The sequence below is a fragment of the Ursus americanus genome, chromosome 3, assembly GCF_024610735.1.
Source record: "Ursus americanus isolate L20-20 chromosome 3, mUrsAme1.1.p, whole genome shotgun sequence".
NCBI classification, from domain to species: domain Eukaryota; kingdom Metazoa; phylum Chordata; class Mammalia; order Carnivora; family Ursidae; genus Ursus; species Ursus americanus.
In genome coordinates, this window is record NC_142129.1 from 69,844,679 (window position 1) to 69,870,562 (window position 25,884).

The following is a 25,884-nucleotide window of genomic DNA, read 5'->3' on the forward strand; positions in this document are numbered from 1 at the left end:
ATCACTCAGCACCAGGGAAATACAAATCAAAACCACAGTGAGATACCACCTCACACCAGTCAGAATGGCTAAAATTAACAAGTCCAGAAACAACAAATGTTGGCGAGGATGCAAAGAAAGATGAACCCTCTTACACTGCTGGTAGGAATGCAAACTGGTGCAGCCATTCTGGAAAACAGTATTAAGGTTCCTCAAAAAGTTGAAAATACAGCTACCTGGTGATCCAGTAATTTCACTACTAGGTATTTTTTTTTAAAGATTTTATTTATTTATTTGACAGAGATAGAGACAGCCAGCGAGAGAGGGAACACAAGCAGGGGGAGTGGGAGAGGAAGAAGCAGGCTCATAGTGGAGGAGCCTGATGTGGGGCTCGATCCCACAACGCCGGGATCACGCCCTGAGCCGAGGGCAGACGCTTAACCGCTGTGCCACCCAGGCGCCCCCACTACTAGGTATTTATCCCAAAGATACAAATGTAGTGATCCGAAGGGGCACCTGCACCCCAATGTTTATAGCATCAATGTCCACAATTGCCAAAGTATGGAAAGAGTCCAGATGTCCCTCAACATATAAATGGATAAAGAAGATGTGATATATATACATATATAAATACACAAAAATATAAATATATATATATATATATATAATATATATATAATGGAATACCACTCAGCTATCAAAAAAATGAAATCTTTCCATTTGCATTGACGTGGATAGAACTAGTGGGTATTATGCTAAGTGAAAAGTCAATCAGAGAAAGACAATTATCATATGATCTCACTCATATTTAAGGAACAAAATAGAGGATTAAAGGGGAAGAGAGGACAAAATCAGAGAGGGAGATAAACTATAAGAAATTAAGAGTTCCTCTTAATCATAGGAACAAACTGAGGGTTGCTGGAGGGGCGAGGGGTGGGGGGATGGGGTAACTTGGTGACGGGCATTAAGGAGGGCACGTGATGTAATGAGCACTGGGTATTATATAAGACTGATGAATCACTGACCTCTACCTCTCACTAATAATATATTATATGTGAATTAATTGAATTTAAATTAAAAAAAAATTTTAAAGATGCTATCAATGATAACTACACTAAAATGAGAAAAAAAAACCCAAGAAATAGAAGATGTAGGCTCCAGGAAACAAGAGATTCAACACAAGGGAAGAGACAAAGGAAAAACATAGGATAAGTATTAGTAAAATTCTAAGCTATCACCATGCAGAACGTCTGAAGAGTGATCTACCAGACAGAGGCAGAAGGAGCTTGACTCCAGGAGATCAAGCCAGAACTCAGAGCTCACCTGGTATGTTGGCTCATAAGGAAAGGACTTCTGTACTGTTGAAGAGTTCATGAAATGATTATAACAGGAAATAGAAAACTAAACAATACTATGCAGCTTAGTTATGAACAATATTTGGATGGTAATATTTAAAATAATGGTCAAATGATTTGACCAAAAATTGAAGGTGGGTAAAAAGGGATGTGGGGAGGGGCACCTCACTGGCTCGATCAGTAGAGCATGAGACTTTTGATCTTGAGCCCCATGCTAGGTGGAAGAATTACTTAAAAATAAAATTTGTTTTTTTAAAAAAAAGGAATGTGGATAAGTAACATATAGGAGCTGAATCTAGATTTTCGTAATAAAAAGGTGACATATAAACATCTAAAATGGAATAATAAAAATAACAGTAAAAGCATATTATTTCAAATTATGAATAGAAATAATTAAAGAAAGAGATAAAAAAAGTTGAAAGAAGTTGCTTGTGAGCCTGGGTGTAAGAGACACAGAGAGACAGAACAAAACAGGATGCTCAAAGTCTACTACTTTTCATTTAAGCTTTGTATTATTATTTGACTTTTTAGGTTATATAAATGCAATTTCAGTACAAGTAAAGAATTAAAATTTAAGGAGTTCACATGAAATGAAGAAATAGTATTACAGAAATGTTATTTAGAGTTATGGAAGTAATAAAAGGAACCAAATAAAAATAGGTAAAAGACAGGGGCACCTGGCTGGCTCAGTCAGTAGAACATGTGACTCTTGATCTTGGGGTTGTATGTTCAAGCCCCATGTTGGGTGTAGAGATTAAAAAAAGGTAAAAGACAATGGTTACCACTGAAAGGTGGGATTGGGGGCTGACTTGTTATGACCATAAGCTTGATTGGTTTTACAATAAGAATAAATAAAACCAAACCTTAGTGTGGGTTGGTCCATCAGGTATCTGTGAGAACAGGTTAATACTAAATAGCAATTGTAAATTAGCCTGTTTTTATTAAGATTACTCATGCTAACAAAAAGAAACTACTGCTATTTTGAGAAAATGGACATATTTCCTCTTTAATGTGAGGATGTTACAATGATTTGTTATTTTAAAAACTCTATCTAGTATCTTAATATCAGGGAAAGGTACATGTTGGTTTCATAGGAGTTACCAAAGTACTAAAATTCAAATTCAAAGTTGTCCAGTTGAATTGGAATGACCTTCCTAGAAGAATTAATCCTCTTGGGATTTTGTTCTAATCTTATTTTAGAAGCAGATTTTCTGTAATCCCAAGTGGAGTCATTTGAGTTCTGACACAGAAATAGCAACAAAACAGTAATGATAAGTAAGTATTTGGTCAGGACTTTGTGTGCCATGGGGGGCTGCACGGAACCCACTCATTAATTACATTGATTTTACCCAGCGGAAAATATCTGTTTTTATTTTTTAAGTTACTTAGACAAAAATTTCACAACATCCCTCAATAACCCAGATGTTTTAAATTTTTTCTTTTAAAATGTTTTTATTACATATTTTAATACATACTGAAGTTGTAACACATGCATAAGGGATATAATATGGTGATATAATGAGCAGCAGTCAACCCACCACTCAATATAAGAACTGGAACACTACCAGTGCTGTAGTAGTAACCCCGTAGATGTTCCTTAGTTTTAAATACAATCATTTTAGTACATTTTTGCTCATTCTTCTTAAAGAGCAGTGCTACTTCATTGTCATGTGATGTGCATCCTACGTTGTAGTCCTAATTGGTGACTAATATGTTGTGTTGAAATACATGACAGAGTTACATAATTAGGTTAATTTTTAAGGACTTTTGTGAAGAAGCATTTCTGCCACCTTTTTTGCTGTCATCTGAGGATAGAGCTACAATTACAGCATGATAAATATTTGGGTGAAAAATGAAATATCCAGTCAAGTGACAGTTTGTTTCTTACTTGATGCCAAAAGACGGGTTTGACTGATTTTATGTTTCATTGACTTGACTAGTTATCTGACCAAATTGTTTTCTTTGGTATTTTTTAGACACAATTTAAATGGGATAACCAGCTGCGTGGAACTTTGTCTTTAAAACTGCTTGTTCGGCCATTTCTATAATCAGAGTTTCAATAATGAGTTTGCCCACTGAACTATCTGGCCCAATCCCTGTAATATTATCAGAAAAATACACACAGTGGTATTAACTTTCAGTTAAGCATGAATTTTGAATAACAAAATAAACTTTGGATGACAAAAGATGGTTGAGAATTGAGAATCTTTTCTTAATAAAGGGGACTTGAATTTTGTTTCTAATTTCTTAAATTATAATTCATATTGTTGTTACAAAATTTTATAGAACAGATTGCTCTAATTGTAATTCATCAATTCTTCATAAAAATACATTTTTATCTATTTACATTACAAAAATTTAAAAGTGACAACCTGAGCTGGTGCCAATGCATACTTACTCTTCTTTTTCTGGAACAATTACCTGGTTCTCATAGGAAACTTACCAAGGGAGAAGAGTTTTTATATTCATATTCCTTAATGCTCTTACCTCCAAAACTATATACTTAGATTTTTCTGTACCATTTCTACTATTTTTATAAGTTTGTAAAACTTTTTCACTTTATGAATAATACAGCTGTATCTGGTCTTTTGGTCAGGAAGTTTTATAGTGCAACTAAATAATATATCTAACGAGGGCTTTTTTCCTTCCAAATTATTTTAAGATGTACTTCCAGAATAACTATTAGTAAATTTGAGGGCTAATTTGAGTCTTAGAACATTGTGATACCTATTATTGCAATACAGATTTTTAAAAAGTCACAGTCCAATTGTATATTTGCATTATGTATCATGACAGTTTTGTATATTCCATACAATATTTCCTCTTTTGTTATTATTATTGGCAATAGCTCTATTAATTTAATAATAGCATTATTATTAGAAATAGAAAGATTGAACAGTTTTCATGGTTTTGAAAAATATAATTCAAAATTCTCTCTTGTAACATGATGGTAGTTTTCTTGCTTACAAACAATGAAATGGTTACTATATTCTGTCAGCTTGTTATCTCTTACTTTATATTTTATCATCTTCCAAATGCTAGAGTTTCCGGACATTTGTAACATGTAAAAAAATATATTGATGCTATAATTACATTTTGGAGTATAAATATGAAGTTGGTTCTACTCAAAAACATTGCTTCTTTCTTAAATATTGCTGTTAGGAGTGAAAATTGGTATAATGTTCATGGAGGGCAACTTGGTTCTATTTGTCAAAATTAAAAATGCTCATACTCTGACCCAGTAATTTCAACTTCTAGGTTTTTATTCTATAATCTTGCATATGTTTGACACAAAATATGTGCAAATGAATTTTTTTTTTTGCAGCCCATTTGTAATAGTAAATGATGTGAAACAGTAAATGTTATTAAGGACTGTTAAGTTGAATTATGGTATATTTGTACAGTGGATTACTATACAGACAGTACACAAATAATGACTTTTATATATACTGATTTGGAACAATCTATTTTTTAAAGATTTTATTTATTTATTAGAGAGAGAGAGAGAGAGACAAAAGGCACCTGAGTGGGGAGAGGTGCAGAGCGGGAGGGAGAGGAAAAGGGAGACAATCTCAAGCAGACTCTGCCCTGAGCATGAAGCCCAAGGTAGGGCTCAATCTCATGACTCTGAGATCACGACCTGAGCCAAAACCAAGACTTGGATGTTTAACTGACTGAGCCAACCAGGCACCCCTGGAACAATCTTTAAGAATGAAAACTCAAGGAACAATCTTTAAGAATGAATACTCAAGGATAGTATATGGTATACTATTTTTTTTTAAGATCTTATTTATTTATTTGACAGAGAGAGAGCGCACAAGTAGGGGAGCAGCAGGAGAGGGAGAGGGAGAAGCAGGCTCCCTCCCCGCTGAGCGGAAGCCTGACATGGGGCTCCATATGGGGCTCAATCCCAGGACCCTGGGATCGTGACCTGAGCTGAAGGCGGACGCTTAACCAACTGAACCACCCAGGCGCCCCTACGGTATACTACCTTTAAAGTGAAGGAAGAGAAAGAGGAAGAGAGAGAGTGCACTTATACATATATGTTGTCAAATGCATGAATTATCATTGGAAGAATCTCCAAGAGCCTGGGTACCGTGTTTGCCTCCTCAGAGGGGAACTGGGTAACTGAGGAAAAGGAGAGACAGACTTGGGTTTATATTGTGTATTCTTTTGTATCTTTATATCACGTGTGTACACTTTCCTTTACATATACACATATGTACACACAAATATTTCTAAAAACTAAAAGAAATATAGCCTCATGGCCCAAAAGAAATACACTGATATTACTTTTCATTTCCTCCTTCCTCTTCCATCACTTGAAGAGGACTGAAGGTCTTTTGTTAGTTGACAAAGAACAGACATTTCTACCTTTACAACTAGCCTGTGCAATCTTTGCCTAGTAATTAGAGAGTGGTTGAATCTCTTCCCCTCAACATTTTAAAAGTGTTTGGCTCTGTAAATATGCCAATGTAGTTGGGTCTCCGCAATCTAAAGAGAAGTGGAGATCTGATAGTTATAAAGGCAGAAGAGTATCCCCTCTGGAGGCTGGAATTGTTTGTGGTCGAAACTTAGTAACTGCAAAATTGCTTCAAGGTACTAATATACACAGTCTCAGAATGATATTCTAGCATCAGACTATAATTGAATCTCTGAAGATAGTTGAGTTTGCACCATATAAAATATATTCAATGCTATAGAATGTGTACCACATATGTAAAACATATTTAGACATTAATGGCAGATTTGAAAACTTATTTCAGTTTTAAAAGTTTTTAAACTTTAAAACAATAAAATAACATATCCACAAGGAAAAAAAAGGTTAAAATTCAAATACAGAAAAAGAATTACAAAGATTGTATAACAGTTTATAAAATGCTATCTTGCTTATAGGTAAAGATTGCCTCAAGTCTTATATTTTGTGGTCGTTCCATTGATTGCCAAAGAGAAACAGGAAAAGAAATTTCCTTAAAAGAAATCTCAAAGACATTGGGGAAAAAAATCACACTGTCACATGCATTCTCACAACACAAGGACAAATACAAGCAGATCAGATCAGTGCCAACCGAATAATATTTTCCCTCCGCCATCCCCAGGAATTCATAATCAGTTTCTCTTTTAATGACATTTAAATGACTGTATAGTCATACATATGGACTGGCACTTGATCCCCTAGAATGAGTAATAATACATACCCCCAAGAGAAAGATGTCTTTGCTTCCTGGATCTTGGATTTGTACAACATATGGTCTGACAGATTTTAAGCTCCAAGTATCTATTTTTAGACATGATAGTTCTTTACCCTTATCTTTTAATAAAAGAAAAAGTATTTGTTGAGCTGAGACTTGCTTTCACAATAGCACTTCAGCTAGCTTTGTCAGCTTAGAAAGTTTGGTGGAATGAATAATTTAGTCTGTAGGAGTAATATGTCTAGAAAAGAAATTTAAGTAGGGGTTAGATAATACAGGTAATTAATTAAATGATCTTAGGATATCTGATTCACAATGACTAATTTAAATATGTACTAAAAATACATCAAGATCATAAATCATGATTGTGATACTCTCGAGCAATACAGAACATATACTTCACTATATAATAGGAAAAAATTGTTTTATGTGCTTTAAAACATTTAAAAATTCTCTCTCTTTTTTGTCTTTTGCTAATGTTCATAGAGAATCACAGGATCTGATCAAAACAGAGAACAATCAAACTAAGATTTATATTTAATGTCAAGAAAAATGAACATATTTTAGAACGTTTCTTTAATTAGACAAATGTTTGATTTGTAAAAGCACTTTTCTGAGAACAGTTGTAGACATTATAATAAGGATTGCTTCTTCAGATTGTCATAGTAATTAAGTGGGTACAAGGGGTACCATGTGTCATGATACTGTCCTTGACATAAGGAAAATCGAATATATAGCAGATTCTCCAGGACCAAATAAAAGAGTAACTCCCTCCATCTCACTGATGGCTGGGAAGTCATCAATGCTATCAAAAGAAGTGGATGTCATTAAAATCTGCCGTCATATTCATTCCTCTCCTTTGGGAAACCTTAAGAACAGCCCCTGTGATGTTGGAAAAGCAGACTTCTTAGCTAAGGGAGTGCCTAGGTATATTCATGCAGTCCTCAATTTGCAGAAGAGTTGTGTTCCAAAACTTTGGTACTCAAGTGGAATTTTCAATTAACACAATGTTATAGGTGGCGCTAATCTTCTAAGAATACAGTAGGCAGGCCCCCCTTATCTGTGGTTTCACTTTCTGTGGTTTCAATTTCCTGTGGTCAACCACAGGTCCGGAAGCAGATGATCCTCCTTCTGACAAATCAGCAAGAAGTCAACAGTAACCAAACACTATGTCACGATGCCTGTGTCATTCACCTCACTTCATCTCATCACGTATGCATTTTATCATCTCACATCACCACAAGAAGGGTGAGTACAGTACAGCAAGATATTTTAGGAGGGACCATATTCACATAACTTTTATTATAGTATATTGTCATAATTGCTTTTATTATTAGTTATTGTTGTTACTCTCTTAGTGTGCCTAATTTATAAATTAAACTTTATCATAGGTAAGTATGTATAGGAAAAAACAATAGTACATATAGGGCTCGGGGCTATCCATGGTTGCAGGCATCCACTGGAGGTCCTTTAACATATCCCCTGAGGAGAAGGGGGACTACTGTAATCCACAAAATGAAGTGTTATAAGAAATAGTAGTAGGAAAAAACCAGTAAAAACCAAAACTGTTGTAACAAGTTTCAAAGCAGAAAGAAACAGATTAAAAATAACATTTATGTTGGGGAACCTGGGAGGCTCAGTAGGTTAAGTGACTTTTTCTTTTTTTTAAGATTTTATTTATGTATTTGATAGAGAGAGAGACAGCCAGCGAGAGAGGGAACACAAGCAAGGGGACTGGGAAAGGAAGAAGCAGGCTCCCAGCAGAGCAGGGAACCCGCTGGAGGGCTCGATCCCAGGACCCTGGGATCAGGCCCTGAGTCAAAGGCAGACACTTAACAACTGAGCCACGCAGGCGACCCAAGTGTCTGAGTCTTGATTTTGGTTCAGGTTATGCTCTCAGGGTTGTGAGATCGAGCACACATTAGATTCCATGCTGGGCGTGGAGCCTGCTTAAGATTCTTTCTCTCCCTCTCCCTCTGCCCTTCCCCCACCCCCCCCCCTCTTTCAAAAAATAACATTTATGTTGAGTGTTGCTTTTTGAATAAAAGGTTTTATTAGAGGACAATAAAGAGAATATACTTTTTTTGTGGGAATTGTGAAGAGTTTTATTTGCACTTTCATGGGCTCTAGAAATTGTTTTCCTTTTCACATCAAAACTGCACTTTAAAAAATGTCACTTCCCTTTACTCTGGTATTAGTCTTATGCTTAGGCATGATCACAGTTGTAGTGAGGGAGATTTGCAAAAATGGATCGAGAGAGGGGAAGATTCTGGAATAAGCTAAATACAAGTTAAAAGAGGGAGAAGAAAGGAAAGGAGATTAAAGATGAAATGTCTCTGGGAAAAAGGTTGCTAAGGTATCACCAGTAGAGGTGTATGTAGTGAAATAAAGAGAAACATCTGGCTTGACATATGTGTGGCTGAGAGATGTTAGGTCAGGTAATTTCCTATCCATGCCACTCTATTCAGGACAACTTTGTTACTGAGGTTTAAGCAGGGAATGGCGTCAGGAACAGAAGGAAGTGGGAGGGCATTAGAGTAAACACCTGCTATTTTGCCTTCCCAGCAACTGTTTCCCCTTCTTTTACTCTCTGTGTTCCTTTGGGGTAGGAGCTTAATCACAGAGTAACAACAGCCTTTAATTGCTGGAACTGGGAGTGCAGGCCACAGTGGGATTAAGCCCTGAGCTGCTGAGCTGCTAGCCTTGAATTTTCCCTGGCTGGGAACAGAATTGGTCCCAGAATCCAGAGTGGGGCCTTAACCAGCAAGGGAAAATTAAGCAACTCCAGTGTCTCAAGTATAGTAGTTCTCAGTTCTGGCTATACGTTAGAATCATCTGCTGAGGACTTTTTTTTTAAAAGATTTTAATAATTTATTTGTCAGAGAGACAGAGAGAGCACCAGCAGGAGGAGCGGCAGGCAGAGGAAGAAGCAGATTCCCTGCTGAGCAGGAAGCCTGCTGCAGGGGTTGATCCCAGAACCCTGGGATCATGACTTGAGCCGAAGGCAGATGCTTAACTGAGTGAGCCACCCAGGTGTCCCTCATCTGCTGAGGATTTAAAAAACAAAAACAAAAAATTAGACCAGTTCCTGGGCCTCCTGTCAAACCAATTAAATCAGAATCCCTAGAGGTGGAGAGTTGGCCTTCAGTATGTGTAAAAAGCTCCCTGGGTGATGTGCGGCTATGACTGAGAACAGCAGGATATGAGAGTAACAGAGTGAAAAGATCAAGTGCCCAGCTCCTGGGTAAAAGTGAAGAGGGAAGCTCTACAGACCGCTCTGCAGTAGGGAACACTCATGTTCAGTTGGCTTACCTAGTGTCAAAATGGGATTTGGAGGACTCTGAGGGAAGCAGGACACCAGCTATCTGAGCAGATAGTGGAGTTAGGAGTGCAGAGAGGAAGGCTGGAGGGTAGTAGGCAAGGCTTCCTGTTCCCTGTTCTTTGGTTCAGGGCAGCCCGAAATTCTCTCCTCAGTGATCATTTGACAAGCAGCCCCATCTCCATCCCCCCTTCCCAATGTCTAGACAACAGACAGTAATCCACCACCTCTCTACAAAGAGAGCAAACCTCCCACTCAACAGAATCACAGAATTTTGGAGCTGGAAGGGACCTTCAATACTATCTGGTTCGACACTTTTCTTTTGGACTCTGAATACATCCGCAAACCTGTTAAAGGCAAGGAGTGTTTCTTACGCTTCATTGTTTCTCTAGTGCCCACAGGGTGGATGTATAAATATTAAATGACCAGCTGAATGAATGAATTTTCAGATGAGGAAGCTGAGTTGCATAGTCAGCAAATTAGTCAGTTCATTCATTCACTTGATACCAATACAAACAGAAAGCTTTAGATATCTGTAAGGATGAATGTCCAGCACAGTGACTACAGTTAACAATATTGTATATTTGAAATTTGCGGAGAGTAGATCTTAAGTATTCTTAGCACACCATAAAATAATGGTAACTATGTGAGATGATGGATGTGTTAATTTGTTTTAATGATTTGTGGTAATCATTTCATAATATATAGGTATATCAAATCACCATGTTGCACAACTTAAATATTATACAACTTTTATTTGCCTCAAATATATATATATATATATATATATATACCTCAAAAAAGCTGAGAAAAACAAAACTAGCAAAAAGTTGCAATATGCTCATAGTTTTTGCTTTATTTTTAACATAATGTGTTTTTTTTCTTATAATGGATATTTGGTATTTCATAAACAAAAATAAACGTTTGCAGCTGGAAAGAAAGACATAAGAAACTGAGTAGTTCTGATGATCTTAGAAATACAAGTAAATTTAATCCAACCAACACTTTGATGTACTTACTAGGGAAGGAACTGTATCAGGCGCTATAAAAATTAGTGGAGTTTCATTATTAAGGGCCCAGTCTCTGAATTCAAAGTGCCTGGGTTGGATTTCTGGTTCCTACTTTCTGGGTGTGTGGTATTTATTTAGTTATTTAACCTCTTCATCTCTCCCTTTTCTCAACTGTAAAATGAGAATAACAAAATATGCCTTGCAGGGATGACAGTGCTTTATGCAAAATAAATACTCACTGAATGTTAACTATTTTTAGCATTATTTAATATTATCTGCTGTTTTGAACCCCCACTACTGATAAGAGCGTGACCTGTTACCTATGTGGGACTTTACTTTGCTGAGCTTCATGCTGGGTTTGCGTGTGCGAATCTGGAGCCAGGGATGGAGCACCTCTGAATTTAGGCAAAATAATGAGGAGAGGAGTTTGAAGTCAGGGGGACAATCCAAAAGGAAAGAAATGTGAGCCAGTGGGTCTAACAAGGGATCTAAGAGGGTTTTTTTGGTGTAGCGTGGTATGTCATCTCCATGACAAAACCTGAAGTGAAGTCTACTTTGCTCACTAATATTTTCTGGTGATATGGTTCACTTTGGCAGAACTCAAAGTGGTTCAGGGTCTAGCAGGGAGGATGCAGAGCTGCCACAGTTAGAGGATGGGAGAACAGTTGGCATCTGGGTTCCACAAAGAAGAATGAGACTCAGTCTGTGCCCTTAAGAAATCATGGTATAACAGCAGAGATTGATATGTATGCACCATATTAATTTAAGCACAAGGTAGAGTATACTTGGTGTTTACTGATTGCACAAAGTGCTACAGCAGTATGGAAATGGGAAAGATTTACTCTGAATGGGGGTTTGGAAAAGCTTCAGGGAGAGATGGTATCACCCTTCTAGGTTAAGTGATTGTTATGGACTGAATGTTTGTGTTTCCCCCAAAATTTGTATGTTGAAATCCTAACATCCAATGTGATGATATCAGGCAGTGGGGCCTTGGGAGGTAATTAGGTTATGGGGCTGAAGCCCTTGAGAAGGGGATTAGTGCCTTATGAAAGAAACCACAAAGGGCTCTCCTACTCCTTTTTGCTATGTGAGGACGCACTGAGAAGACAGTCAACGACCAGGAGGTGGGACTTCACCAAACACCAAATCTGCTGCCACCTTAATCTGGACTCCCCAGTTTCCAGAAATGTGACAAATAAATGTCTGCTGTTTAAACAACCTAGTCTATGGCATTTATGTTATAACAGCTCTAACAAACTGAGACTAAGAGCATGCCTAACAAGTGGATGTGGTGAGCAGAGGAGTGAACAAAGGATCAGAGGCAAAGAAGTGCAGTGCTGTGTTTAGGAAACTGTGACACTACCTGGTATTAGAAAACAATGCCAAAAATCCACTTCCATCTCTAGACATTTTGCCAAGTCAACCACCACTGTTACATGTAGCTAAATACAATCCTGATAGAACGCTCAGTAAATATGCGTTAAATGAATAAATAAAGGAATGAGAAGAGGATTGAAATGGGAGATCAAAGATCTCAACTCCAAATCTGGCTTACCAGCTGTAGTAGCAGACAAAGATGTTTTTGTCTGTCCAACTTACCTTCTTCATTTTATTTTTAAGATTTTATTTATTTATTTGAGAGATAAAGTGAGTACATGAAGGGTGGGGGGGGAGAGCAGGGGCAAAGGGAGAGGGAGTAAGAATAAACTCGAATACAGTATAGGTCAAGGGTTAAGAGCACAGGTTCTGGAAGCAATAACCTGGGAGCAAAAATCCTGCTTCCACACACATGTCAGCTTTATGTTCTTGAAAAAGTCACTTAACTCTTCTAAGCCTCAGTTTCCTCATCTGTAAAATTATACTATCTCATGGGTTGAGTAAAGGAAAGGATTTTATGTGTAGGAATATTCTGGAAGAATATAAACAAAATGTAAACAGTGATTATTTCTAGGTGATGGAATTAAGAGTGGGTTTTTTTTTGCCCTCTTTTTCTATTTTCTATAGAAAAATATTTCTATTTTTATAGTTTCTACAGTGAATTATTATTTTCTGAGTGTCAGCATAGCATTGCAGTTATGATCACACACTCTAGAGTTGGACTTCTTCAGTTCCAGTTCCTTATTAGCTGTGTGAGCTTGGACAGGTTACTTAGCCTCTATTTCAGTTTCCTCATTCGTAAAATGGAGATCGCATTATTTCCATCATAGATGTAAATGGATTAATACAGGTGTCATAATTAGAACAGTACCTGCCAGACAGTGTTATATGACACTTTCAAATATTATTAACTTTTTTCTCTTTTATGCACTTTTCCTCAAAATGCCTATTCTTTGGATGCTTTAAGTCCAGAAACTAGGTTACAGGTATACAGTAGCTCACTGTAGTTTAATGCAGGTGTCTGCAGACTATGACCAGTGGCCAGGTGCTCTATGAGCTAACAGTTTTTACATTTTTAAAGGGTTGTGAAAAAAGAAAGAAAGAAAAAAGAAGAATGTGCAAAAGAGATAGTAAATACTTTAGGCTCTGTGGAATACCTACTATCTGGTCCTTTATAGAAAAAGTTTGTTGGCTGTTGGCTTAATTTGTTTCCCCTTTCAAATATGTTTAGGATTTAAATTCACCATGTTATAAATACCAAGGAATAAATTTTTAAGGGTGGAATTTCAATAAATACTGTAAATAGGAAGGGAGATAGTTTTGGACAAGGAAGATTTTATTCTATTTTATGAATATTTCTCCCCTGCTCTGTGGTAAGATCACTTTTTTCTACCAGTGATTAAGAATGGCTTCACAGTAATTCATGGTACGTAGGATCAAACAACCCAAAAGGTACTTAAACTCACCAGGCTGAATGGGATCAAGGCTGAATGGGATCTCAAATGATTATTGTGTTTCTCTTGGCCAACTCTGTTATGCTGTTGGTGGCAGTCCAACTACTGTGGGAATTCAGGATCTATCAGGTCTGGAATCAGCAAATTTGCCAGACTAAGTATTCAGTTCCTTGCCACAGACCCCTGTGGTAATGAGTGTGGGAGTGGGAAGGCTGACTCAAGAAGTCTCTCTAGACTCCAGTTAGGCATATTTCAGAGAAAGAAAGTTGTCACAGTCAAATCTTTAGATTTCAAAAGAAATCCAAGGTTGTTAAAAGCAGTTGTTTTTTGAAAAGGGGGAAAGTAAGCTAAGTATTTTGGGGGGCTTTTTTTTTTTTTTTGGTTGTTTGCAAACAGAAAGAATGTTAACCTGTGATTTTCAGGGTAACTTTATCTACTGTTTTACTAAGCAGTAAGCAATTTGTATTCTTTCCATGTATTTTCATAAGCACACAAGATAACCTCAGGCAAGAGAATGGGAGAAGAGACATAATGTTCCTCTGAGGACCTTCTAGCTACACTGGTAGGAAGCTGATAGGTCTGTCTAGGAAGTTGCTGTGGGTTGCATTTGTCTATTGAGTCCAGGAGTCTGGGTATTGCTGTAGTGGGTGTGGGCTGGGGAACTGGACGGCTACTTCCTTTCTGACCTTAATTGGGTCTGCTGAGATTCAAACATGAGTGGTCAACCAAGGGGCTGTGGCGTGCCAAAAGTCTATCTGTATGAAAAACTAAGGATCCTTCCTGGGTAGAGCGGGTCAAGGCAGGCACTTTTGACACAGTAAAACAAAAACAAAAACCTTAATTATAAAAGGGCAGAGGTGCTTCTGAATATAGCACAGATTCTGTCCTCAGACTTGACTTTCAGCTCACTGCCAGAGTATCTTAAGTCCTACTTGGGGAGGGAGGGTGCCAGAGTCCCTACTTTCCCCTGCAACAAACTTTTGGATGAAAAAAAGAGGCAGGAGATGCTCCAATACAGACTTGGCAACTTTTTCTTTTCTCAAGTAAAGTCATTTAAAAACACATATGCCATCTAATATTACCATGGTTTCAGAAAAGAAAATTGTAAAAGACACATATAACAAAACTGATTTAACTTAAAAATTGAATTACTTTAGACTTTATAAAAAAAACTTTGAAAGATGACAACTTCAGAACAGCTTCTAGTGAGACAGGAAAGGGACTTGACTTGGGTCTCCTCAACACTGACCATGAAATCTGGCTTTCCTAGAAAGTTGAAACTCTATGCATCTTGAGTAGCATATCTTGCAGGAATGTGGAAGCAGGATGACTACCTCAAGGAGGGACTGAACTACAAAGGCGAAGACTGAACCAAACTAGTCTGCACCCAGATGGACCCCCTGCCCTGACTTTTCACCAACTATTCCCCTCATTATAATACTAAAAACCATGAACATGGGTAGAGATTTAACATGCTAATTAGACTTGCGACATGTGAAGAAGCATAAACTTGAAGTGCGCAGGTGCCAAGAAATCCCTGACTCTATGTCTCAACATCACTCCTTTCTCTCCTCAGTCCCTTTAAAAACTTTCCCTGGCCTATGTTAGGGGAGTCAGCCTGAAGGACTCTTTCCTTTGTGCTGTCTCCCTTGTGCTCCAGAATGAGCCCCAATAAAAGCCTTGCCTGGAACTCCCTTTTGGCCTCTAGTCAATTCCTACTGCTTAGAGAGCCCAAGGACCACGCAGATGACACTAGGAAAAACTCCCCTCCACCATGTTGCAACTACTTATCCCTTTTCTTCTCTATTTCTTCATCATTGCTTACGCCCTGGCTCTTGTCTTCTACCACACACAGTCCCCCAGTGTTTCCAACCACACTTCTTCTTAATCACATCAGCTTAGTAGGGCATGGATCAGCTACGGTCTTGGGGAGGTGAGATGAGGGGAAGCATGTAGGGCAGCACTCAGGCTGAGTGAGACCTATCACTGGAAATAAGGTCAAGGAGGACAGGGGCTTTGGCTTGTTTTCCACTATATCCCCCCGATCCTGAAAACAAGGCCTGGAATATACAGGTGTTTAATAAATGTTCACTGAACCAATGAATAAAATACAGGCAAGGTATATATAGGTTATACTGTAATACATCACTAATGACAATGAGGTAGTAGTCACTGCCCTACTAGAAGTAATGACAACATTTCACAAATCATCAAATTTTAAACCTCTTTGCAGAAATAGGAGAAGGAAAAAAATTGCTAATACACCATGCTAACCCATCATTACACCTTTGTTGCTATTCTTCTCAGTGTTTTATAATATGCATTTAAAATTTATTGTAATCAGAGAATTTTGGATAGGAAATATGGCACTTATTTTCAAAAGAACCAAACTCCTTTACCTACACACATTACTAAAAACAAACCTAAGTGTAAGTCTGAACTAACCTTTGATCATCTATGTCCGTGCATGTAGTATAAATCATAGAAGACTTACTGGTTAAGGAGATATAACACATGTATTCTCTTTCTGACTCCTACTGTAAGGGTTTCAATGTCTCAACAGCAAAATGAGAGGATTCATAATGAGGGATTCATAATCTCGAAGGTCTTCTTAAGTCTGAAGTTCAATGATTCCTAAAATAGATTTTATTGTTTTACATTGATTGTAGAGTAGCTTATAAATATAATATTTATATATTTATGCATGTAAGTTTATGTATTTATATATAACAGTAAATATAAACTCAGATATAGGAGCTCCTTCCATGCAGAAATAGATTTTAGAAATTCACATAATGGGGCGCCTGGGTAGCGCAGTGGTTAAGCGTCTGTCTTCGGCTCAGGGTGTGATCCCGGCGTTCCGGGATGGAGTCCCACATCGGGCTCCTCCGCTGGGAGCCTGCTTCTTCCTCTCCCACTCCCCCTGCTTGTGTTCCCTCTCTCGCTGGCTGTCTCTCTGTCACATAAATAAATAAAATCTTAAAAAAAAAAAAAAAAGAAATTCACATAAAGGCCATTTCTAACATTTCAGGACTACATTTTACCTGGAGGGACAGCAGTGAGTAATTTCACTTACCAGAAAAACTGATTATTGGTAATTTAAAGTTCCAAAGGTAAATTTTTACCCTTATAAACCAATAAAACAGAAAATTCAATCAAAACAAAGCGACAACATACCAGCTAGTTTGTAGTCTAAGGGACAGAGTGAAGATAAAACATTAATTGGTGCATGAGATAAAGAAAAATTTATCATATGCTCCTACGTGGAGTAGGGTAAAGCAGGAAATTCTTCCTTGCAGAATTCTGGACCAACCCTCTCCCCCACTTTTTGTTTTTCTAAAGACGAAATCACTTCCTCTGGAAGATAACCTGGCAGCTTGATGATTATTTCATTAATTTAGGCATAATCCTTCTTTTGGAGGTAACGGAATTGCTTTGAACTTAAGTTTAATCTCCATTGCTACCACTGCCAGTCAAGTGAGATTGACAGGACCGGGAAGGTTTAAATACCAGGAAGGTTTAAATAAGCGACGCCTTCAAGGGTGACAAAAATGCTTCTGCTGTAGAGATTAAGTTTCTGTTGAAACTTGAAATAGCCTAGGCTTGTCACAATTTCAGAAGAAGCATAAGGAATTTGTGCTGCAAGCAGTTAAATCGAAGTATATCAGAATTGGTTCCCAGCCTATTTGCTGAAGCTAAATTCGGACTAGCAGCCACACTCCAGGATTTCCAAAGCGCTCAGGAAAGAGAATTTGGAACTCTTCAGGAGCCCTAGATTGCACTCGTCTTCCGACACCAAACGCCAAGGTGTTTACCGGCATATGTTAACCACATTAATAAGCATAATAACCTACCCTACCAGGCTGCAAAATTCATGTATATCATCGCGACTTTCCTACCGCACGTCGCCAGCAGGCAATGGATCTCTGCAGCCCACCCTCGGCTCCAGGCCCGTTCTTCGGGGAAGCCCAGAGTCCAGCCTCCCTCCAAAACGAGCCCCAGATGGCCTGTTCCCAGCGTTCACCACGATCTCTTGTCGCCCCCTGCTGATTCTTCGCGTCGGGCTTGCAGAGGGCTGCCAAGCTGCCGCCGGGGGGGCGCAAAGAAGGGGACGTCACCTGTATGCGACCGGAAGTTTGTCTTGTTCATTTCCGCTTTTCGGTCCCGCCCCGGGCCGTAGAGACGGAAGTAAAGCCATCTACCGAATACTAATACAATCCAGGTTGAGGTCTGTGGCTCGCAGCGCGTGTACTTTTTCTTTTTAGAAGTGGGTCTGGGTGATTTTGATATATGGTGGAGACCCCTTCCCGCGCAGCCCCTTGGCAAGTCGGTTTTGGGGAGGAAGAGGGATGGGGAGAACCCATGGAATGGAACCCGTGGAATTACTCTATTAGCTTCAGTGAGCTAATACAAACTTGTGACAGAGCTCGGCCTTTTCCCCGATTTTCTAATTTTAGGAATAATCCCTGCCTTTTAAATTGTGGGGTTGAAGTAAGACAATATATGTGAAGCATTTAGCTCCGGTTTTACAAATCATATGCGTGATTACGCTACCTTTTCCCATTAATACTCAGGGTCGTGTTCTTGCCGTTTTCTTCTTGGTATCTTTGAGAGATGCTTAGTACGTAAGAGGTGACGCTTATCCGAAGAACGTTATGCAGTGTTAGCTGGGATCGATTTCTTTATTCTGTATCACGAAGTGCTGACAATATTTTGTTCTCCCCCCCGCCTTTTTTTTTTTTTTTTTTTCCATTTTAGGGCCAGCAGTTTTCCAGCTCTTCAGGAGAAATGCAACATCCTCTCTCTTTAAGACAAACTAGGTGAGAAATGGATTGCTGTAAAGATCTCCAAACTTACCTTGTTTTATCAAAAGAAGACCAACTGGAATGTAGTACTGTGGGGCAGTGATTAGCCATCTCTGTTAAAAGTCCCTTTATCAAGCGAAATGTGCAGCAGGGAACAAGGAAATCCTCTTTTATTCCTTAGGCCTTACAAGTTATGAGTACAGAGGTTTTCAGTGTATTCGTTAATTTTGGACTTTAGTCCTTGAAATAATGGTTTTGGTTAATTAAAGACAGCGAACTGAGAGATTGAAATAAATTATGGAATATTAATTATTTTTGAAATTTGTAGATTGAGACAGTTGGTACTTTTTGCATTAGGCTGCTTATTTATTACCTTGCTAGGTGTTATTGGAATGTTTTGAATGTGGATCAGGTGCTAAAAGTAAAACATCAGTATTTTTCAGGTTTAACTCTTTTTGTATTGAAAACTGAAAAACTGATAAAGGTAACATATTTACCAGTACTTTTTGCGCACCCCTGAGCCAGTTTAATTTGTTCTTAATTTATCTGGTTGCAAAATAACATTTATTAAATAATATCACAGTAGTTCAGGAACAGTACATAGCCTCCATTAATCTTTCAGAGACAACTCTTACTGCCTTTTTACCCTCTGTATATATTAACGTCCCCGCCTTTATATAAGTGATATTATTTTATCTATACCGTTATGCAGTTTGCCATGTAGAATATCTTGGATATCTTTCCATTGTGTTAGATACACCTCTTTTTTAAAAAATCAGGTTGTATAGTATTATATTACATAGATGTATCATAACTTATGAATCATTCTGTTGATAGGTTTCTTCTTTTCTGTTATAGCAAATAATGTTAGGATACTCATCCTTTTTCATAACAAATGTGTATTGTCCTTTTACTTCCTTTGGATAATCTTAAAGAAGTAAAAATGCTGGGTTAAAGGATATGGTGGATGGTGCTAAATTCCCTTTCAACAGTGGTATTTGAGAATTTCCTGCATTTCCTCACATGCTCACCAACAGACAGCAGGTGAGAGAGAGCACGAAGTGGGGGAGAGGCAGAGGGAAAGGGAGAAGCAGACTCCCCACTGAGCAGGGAGCCCGACATAGGGCTTGATCCCAGGGGGGATCATGACCTGAGCCAAAGGCAGACGCTTAACTGACTGAGCCACCCTGGCGCCCCTAGTCTTAGATTCTTCAGTAGTAAGTTATAAAACAAATGGTTCACTTCAGCAGTATTTGTTAAGTTAAAGATTTGTGGGAAGGTAGTATTTGAATGAGACCTTGTACTATGGATAGATATGGGAGGATGGGCCTCTCTGAAAGAATAGCTTCCACAAAGGCAAGGAGACAAAAATGGGCAAGAATGTTTAGAATTTGAGGTTTGAGAGGCAATAATGCCTGGTTGTGAGTCTGTAGACTAGAACAAATAGCTAGGAAGGTCGTTGGAATGGTGTGGTGAGAGTTTTGAAGGTGAGTGTGAAGATTTTGCTTTCTAGGGGAAAGCTATAAAGGTCTTTAATTGGGGAATAAGGGATGTAATCACTTCATTTTATAGGTATACTGTGGTGGCAGTTCTGCATGACTGATGTTGGAGAAGCAGGTTAGGTGGCTGTTATAGTCTAGGTGAGGGAGAATAGCAAAGAGTAGAGATGCTAACGAAGATACTGAAGAAGTTGAATCTACATGATTCAATGACAATGGGGTTGAGGAAGAAAGTGATCACTTTTAGATTTTTATCATGAGTGACTATTAGGATAGCGGTAGTGATTCCATTCATCAGAAGAGAGCTAGTTTGGGAATGGGAAAGATGTTCAGTTTGGTTTTAGACATGCTAATTCATGTGAAAGATATTTCCTCAGAGAGCGAATTATACACAAGACAGATTCAGGAGAAACCTTAACTGATTTATGACTCCTTTGTTAAGAAATTTGGCATATATTTTCACTGTTAGTCTGTCATTAGTACAATTCCTTTTGAACTTTCTGTGGCTTGCTCAGCCTGTTTGTCACGGTGCTAATCATCTCAAGAGTTTGTTGTCCAGAGTAGTTGTCTTCAGACTTTTGATTGTGTATACTCTCAGTAAAAAAGATTTTATACATGTACCTCCAATGTATGTATATTGACTTACTAATTATACATATGTTTTACAGTACTATTACATTGTATATATAAAACACATATACAGTGGCATTTTTAAAAGGCTAAGATATAAACTGGAGTTTCACTGCTTGCTTCCTATATTCCATTGGATCATCTTTCACCCCTCTTCCCAAAGCCCAGGTCTTACCTACCACTGTCAGTGTTCTGTACCATTGTCCAGTAGAGGTCACCCTTGCGCATCTGGAAGAGAGAACAGATTTTTGAGCCATGCAAGGAGAGCCTTCATTCTTTAGTTAGGAGGATCTTCTTTTTAAGTTTCTAAATTCATGCATTTTTGGAAGAATATGTAGTTAAAGAGTAGTATGTGGTTTTATGGAGAAGTAAAGAATAGAGAACTCAGTATAGGGCAATCTAAAATGTGCTGCTGTTCGATGTTTATTTTGTGAGTGTCCTGAATTTTTGTTTGAATGTTATTTGATTCTATAGTTTGGGAATCTTTTTTTTAATTCTTTGAGGATCTATAAATTACCTGAAATACAGTAGAGTTCCCTGCCTGTAGGCACACTCTTAAATTCTTGTTATATTGGTGTAATGAAGGGGTGGGTGGCTGGCTCAGTCAGTGGAGCATGCAACTCTTGATCTTGGGGTTGTGAGTTCAAGACCCACGCTGGGTGTAGAGATTACTTAAAAATAAAATCTTTAAAAAAAATTAGTGTAATTAAAAGGGCAGACACAGAGAGGCTTTCTTTGATACCGATCTTGAAAGCAGTATCTCAAGCCCAGAGACAATAGTGGTGAGTTGGAACCGTCTATATCTATTTTTTATTTTATTTTTTTTTAAAGGTTTTATTCATATATCTGTCAGAAAGAGAGAGTACAAGCAGGGGAGTGGCAGGCAAAGGGAGAAGCAGGCTCCCCCACTAAGCAGGAAGCCCAATGCGGGACTTGATCCCAGGACCCCGGGATCATGACCTGAGCTGAAGGCAGATGCAGAGTTCTACTATGTGGATTAAATAGCCCAACTAGATCATTTTGAAGGTAAAAATTGATTTGGAGTAGTTGGGTTACAACCTAGGGGAAATAGGATAAACTGAAGGACATAGAGATTGAGATTGGGAACTGCTGACCAGAGGTCTATATAAAGCTAAGAATTGAGACTAATGATAGCATGGGTTTAAAGAGAACCATGAGTCTAGAAAAAGGTGTTTAAAGTGGAAATTAGGTAGTCTGAAGTGTTGATTTTCAAGGCTATATTTAGAGTGTGAGGAACTAGAAGAGGGAACAGGGGCAAAGTAGTCTGGTATCTTTAGGCAGAGGCAAGACCAAAGATCTGGAAAGTTGGAAGACGAGGAAGAATTGAAAGCATTGGTTAGTAGGAATAAGCCAAAGGTTTGAAAACTAGGAGGATAAAGCAGAGGTAGGGAGGGGCAACTGGTTTTGGGTAGCAACATAAAGGCAGGAATAGCTGTGGGACAGTGATGATGCTTATAGTGCTTTTCTTCACATTAAGAATGGAAGCAGCCCCAGGCCCACAGATAATCAGAAACAGTGAAGTAGAAAGTGGGAGTGCAGTGGCTGAATCGTTACTGCAACACCAGGAGAGCTGGAGCCATACATATTTTCTTATAGAAATGACCATGATGCTTATAGGATCTTAATATGGTTTTTTAGCTGTTTAACACATGCATTTGTATAATATGTATGTTGTTTTACACAGCATTCCAAAAGGTTTGGGATACCTGACCATTATGGCACCAAGAAACTTCTTGTGTATGAGGAATAACTTTCTCTTTGGTTCAAGATGTTGGATGATCCGATTTTCAGCAGAAATCCTGCTTAAATCAGTTTCATTTAGGCTTTTTAGTGTGAAGTGTGGTAATGCAGACAGCAAGTCTTCGGAGAATGAAGAATTACTGAATAACTTACTTACGATGGGAGTAGATGTTGACATGGCGAGAAAACGACAGCCTGGAGTTTTTAATAGGATGGGAACTAAAGAGCAGGACCTGAAGATGTTCCTTCTATCCAAAGGAGCTAGCAAAGAAGTGGTTGCTAGCATTATATCAAGATATCCACGAGCCATAACACGCACACATGAAAGTCTTTCAAAACGGTGGGATCTGTGGAGAAAAATAATGACATCAGACCTTGAAATTGTAAATATTTTGGAACGTTCTCCTGAATCTTTTTTTCGGTCCAATAATAACCTAAACTTAGAGAATAATATAAAGTTCCTCTCTTCAGTCGGATTGACCCATAAATGCCTTTGCCGATTATTGACCAATGCCCCACGTACCTTCTCCAACAGTCTAGATCTGAATAAACAGATGATTGAATTTTTGCAAGAAGTCTGTTTGTCTTTGGGTCACAATAAGCCCAGAGATTTTGTTAAGAAGATAATTTTAAAAAACCCTTTCATCTTAATTCAGAGTACCAAACGGGTAAAAACTAACATTGAGTTTTTACAGTCAACTTTCAACTTGGACAATGAGAAGCTGCTTGTTCTTCTCTGTGGTCCAGGAGCTAAAATTCTAGACCTTTCCAATGACTATGTCAACAGAAACTACACAAATATTAAAGAGAAGTTGTTTTCTCTTGGGTGTACTGAAGAAGAGATACACAAGTTTATCTTACGATATCCAGATGTGATCTTCTTGGGAGAGAAAAAGTTTAATGATAAAATAGACTGCCTCAAAGAAGAAACATTTAGCATATCACAAATAATTGAAAATCCTCGGATTTTGGATTCAAGCATAAATACTTTAAAGAGTCGAATCAAAGAATTGGTAAATGCTGGCTATAACTTCAGTACATCAAACATTGCTCTTTTATCTTGGAGTCAGAAAAGATACAAAGCTAAATTGAAAAAGTTAAACATTGAATAGAACATTGTTCTGGGGAATTAAAAAGTGTCAGTGATGTAGTGATACTTCATTTTGAATTTGGGCCTTTCAAAAAGGAGAGCTTTGGTTTCTTAACCATATATACGTACATAATGATCCTTTGGATATTTTATTTTAAAGTTTCATAAAAACTCATGGTCAGTGTGCTCTAGTATAGTCTTCCCAACTACCTTTTCTCTAGTTTGAATTAATACAACATCTGATTATATGCTACAGGCTGTGCCTGTCATATGAATGGTAGTTCCTGAGCGCCAGGGTGGAAGGGTAGAAAGTACAAAATAAGCTTTTTTGGTTTCTGTTCAGATTAAAAAATCAACAGATTCATTTGGATAGTTCTGTTTCCTCTCAGTGTTTTGAATTGCAACTGATTTTTCCTGTTATCTAATTGTGGTTCATATTCAAAATAGAATGCCAGTAAAAATGTGACAAACCAAAAAGGAGGGCTTTTCATCAAGTTATGCATTCTCCATTTAAACCATTAGTATGTTCCCCTTTCCCTCCAAGGCTGAATTTACTGTGGGTATATCCTGATTCCTTTAAAGACAATGGCAACTATGACGGGCAGAAAAATGGCCACCCAAAGATGTCAGTGTCTTAATTCCCAGAATCTGAATGTGTTCTGTTACATTGGAAAAGGATTTTGCAGATGCAATTAAGTTAAGGACCTTAAGACAGGGAGATTATCCCAGATTATCCGTATGGGCCCAGTGTTATCATATGGGTCCTTAAAACGGAAGAGGGATACGATGTAAGGACTTGACCCTGGCTTTATTTACTGGCTTTGAAGGAGGAAGGGCCCTTGAGCCAAGGAATGCAGGTGGCCTCTAAGAAAATGGAAAAAGCAAGGAAACATTCTCCCCTTGGTGCCCCCAGAAAAGAACAGAGCCCTGCTGGGACCTTGAATTTAGCCCACTGAGACTTGTTGTCAAACTTCTGACCTATAGAACCATAAGATAATAAATTTGTATTGTTTTAAGCCACTGAGAATGTGACAATTTGTTACAGCAGCAAATAGATGAATATAACAATTAATAGTGATTAGTTGCTTTATAGGTGGAAAAGTCACAATATATGGTTCTTTTAGTATATCTGTGTTTCTTCCTCTTGTAATTACCTGTTTTATCCACATATCTTTCTGGAATAACTAGCAAGTTGTTTGTTGTTTGTAAAGACCTCTAAATGTCTGTATAAAAAACGAAATGTAAGTAATAAAATCTAAATAAAGGAATATTTTTACTTAATGTAGTTTAAACAAATGGTAATAGTTTCTGTATTTTTATATTTTGTGGGCATTTTATCTAATATAAATAAAGAACAAGGAATTTTTAGATGCACTGACTTGAAAAGTGACAAATCAGGTGATGTCTGTATCTTGAAGACATTCACAATCTAGCTCTGATATAAACTAAAAAAGAAGCAACAGATTATATGACCTTAATTACTTCCAGTTGTTTTCCAGAGGCATTTGTTTTCTAGATGTAGATTTTGAATTAAATAACAGTGATGCTAAATCTTTGAAGCCTTATTTCCTAAGTGATGCCTCAAAAAAACTTTTTCCTGCCACGGATAGAAACAAAATGCGTTTTTTTTCAAGGCCATTTGATGTCAATGATACTTATAATTATTGCCAGTACACTATTGGTGGCAAGCATGGCATGGTTAAGAAAACATGGGCTTTAGAGAGATACTTCTTTAGAATGATATATCTGGGCATCATTCCTGACCAGCTCTGTATGTGTAAATATTTCAATTTCACTGAACTTCTTTTCTCATCTGTAAGATTAAAAATTGACCTTGCAGAGTTGGCAAAAATCAGATGACATAGAGTCTCTAAGTCTTTTTGTAAGTAGTAACTCTTCAATGACAGCTATAATAAATATTTTACAAAATAGCTTTATTGATATAGAATTCACATATAACTCACCAAATTATTCAATTCAATATATATTTTTTAATTCATAGAGCTGTATAATCATCACAATCTAATTTTAGGATATGTGTTTGCTCCCTAAAAGAAACCCTTTGCCCAGTTGCAGTAAATTCCCATTGTCCCCTCCCTTCCCTAACCCTAAGCAACCAATGATCTACTTTTTATCTCTTGAAATTTGCTTATTCTGGACATTTCAAATAAATGGAGTCATACAAATGTGTTTTTTTGTGACTGTCTTCTTTCACTTAGCATAATGTTTTCAAGTTTTGTACATGTAGCACATATCAGTATTTCATTACCTTTTATTCCTAAGTATTCCATTGTATGGGTATAGTGATATTATTGGGAGTAAATGTTATTGTTAACTAAGTATTAGTTCCCTACATCTTCTGAATTTTATGGGAGTATTTTCGGAGTCATTTCTTTGGAATCTAACAAGTTTA

General features: G+C 37.7%; 2 protein-coding genes across 9 annotated transcripts in view; one reads left to right on the forward strand and one right to left on the reverse strand.

Annotated features, from left to right (window-relative positions):
* Positions 1-17,720, reverse strand: part of AKAP9 (A-kinase anchoring protein 9) — a 198,269-nt gene extending 180,549 nt beyond the window's left edge. For 5 of the 8 annotated variants that reach the window (XM_045793290.2, XM_087861094.1, XM_045793282.2 and 2 more), the window contains exon 1: positions 16,181-16,199. Coding sequence is in view for 2 of the 8 variants with exons in the window: in XM_087861093.1 (XP_087717219.1) it covers positions 16,181-16,202 (22 nt within the window). In the remaining 6 variants the exon portion in view is untranslated. Of the gene's footprint in view, positions 1-16,180; positions 16,324-17,540 lie in introns of those variants that run through there. The other 3 variants (XM_087861089.1, XM_087861093.1, XM_045793284.2) reach the window with 3 other exon arrangements.
* Positions 17,721-17,837: 117 nt separating this feature from the next.
* MTERF1 (mitochondrial transcription termination factor 1) lies at positions 17,838-25,666 on the forward strand. Its single transcript, XM_045793293.2, has 3 exons — positions 17,838-17,914; positions 18,445-18,506; positions 22,326-25,666. The coding sequence occupies exons 2-3, from the start codon at positions 18,475-18,477 to the stop codon at positions 23,491-23,493; spliced, it is 1,200 nt and encodes a 399-aa protein (XP_045649249.1). The 5' UTR covers positions 17,838-17,914; positions 18,445-18,474; the 3' UTR covers positions 23,494-25,666.
* Positions 25,667-25,884: the final 218 nt, after the last annotated feature.

Bases quoted from the DNA above. Each gene is read 5' to 3' on its own strand.
- MTERF1 (XM_045793293.2), top strand. From the start codon at position 18,475: ATGCAACATCCTCTCTCTTTAAGACAAACTAG. The intron at 18,507-22,325 runs GTGAGAAATGGA...TGTTTTACACAG, and splicing joins CTCTCTTTAAGACAAACTAG to CATTCCAAAAGGTTTGGGAT.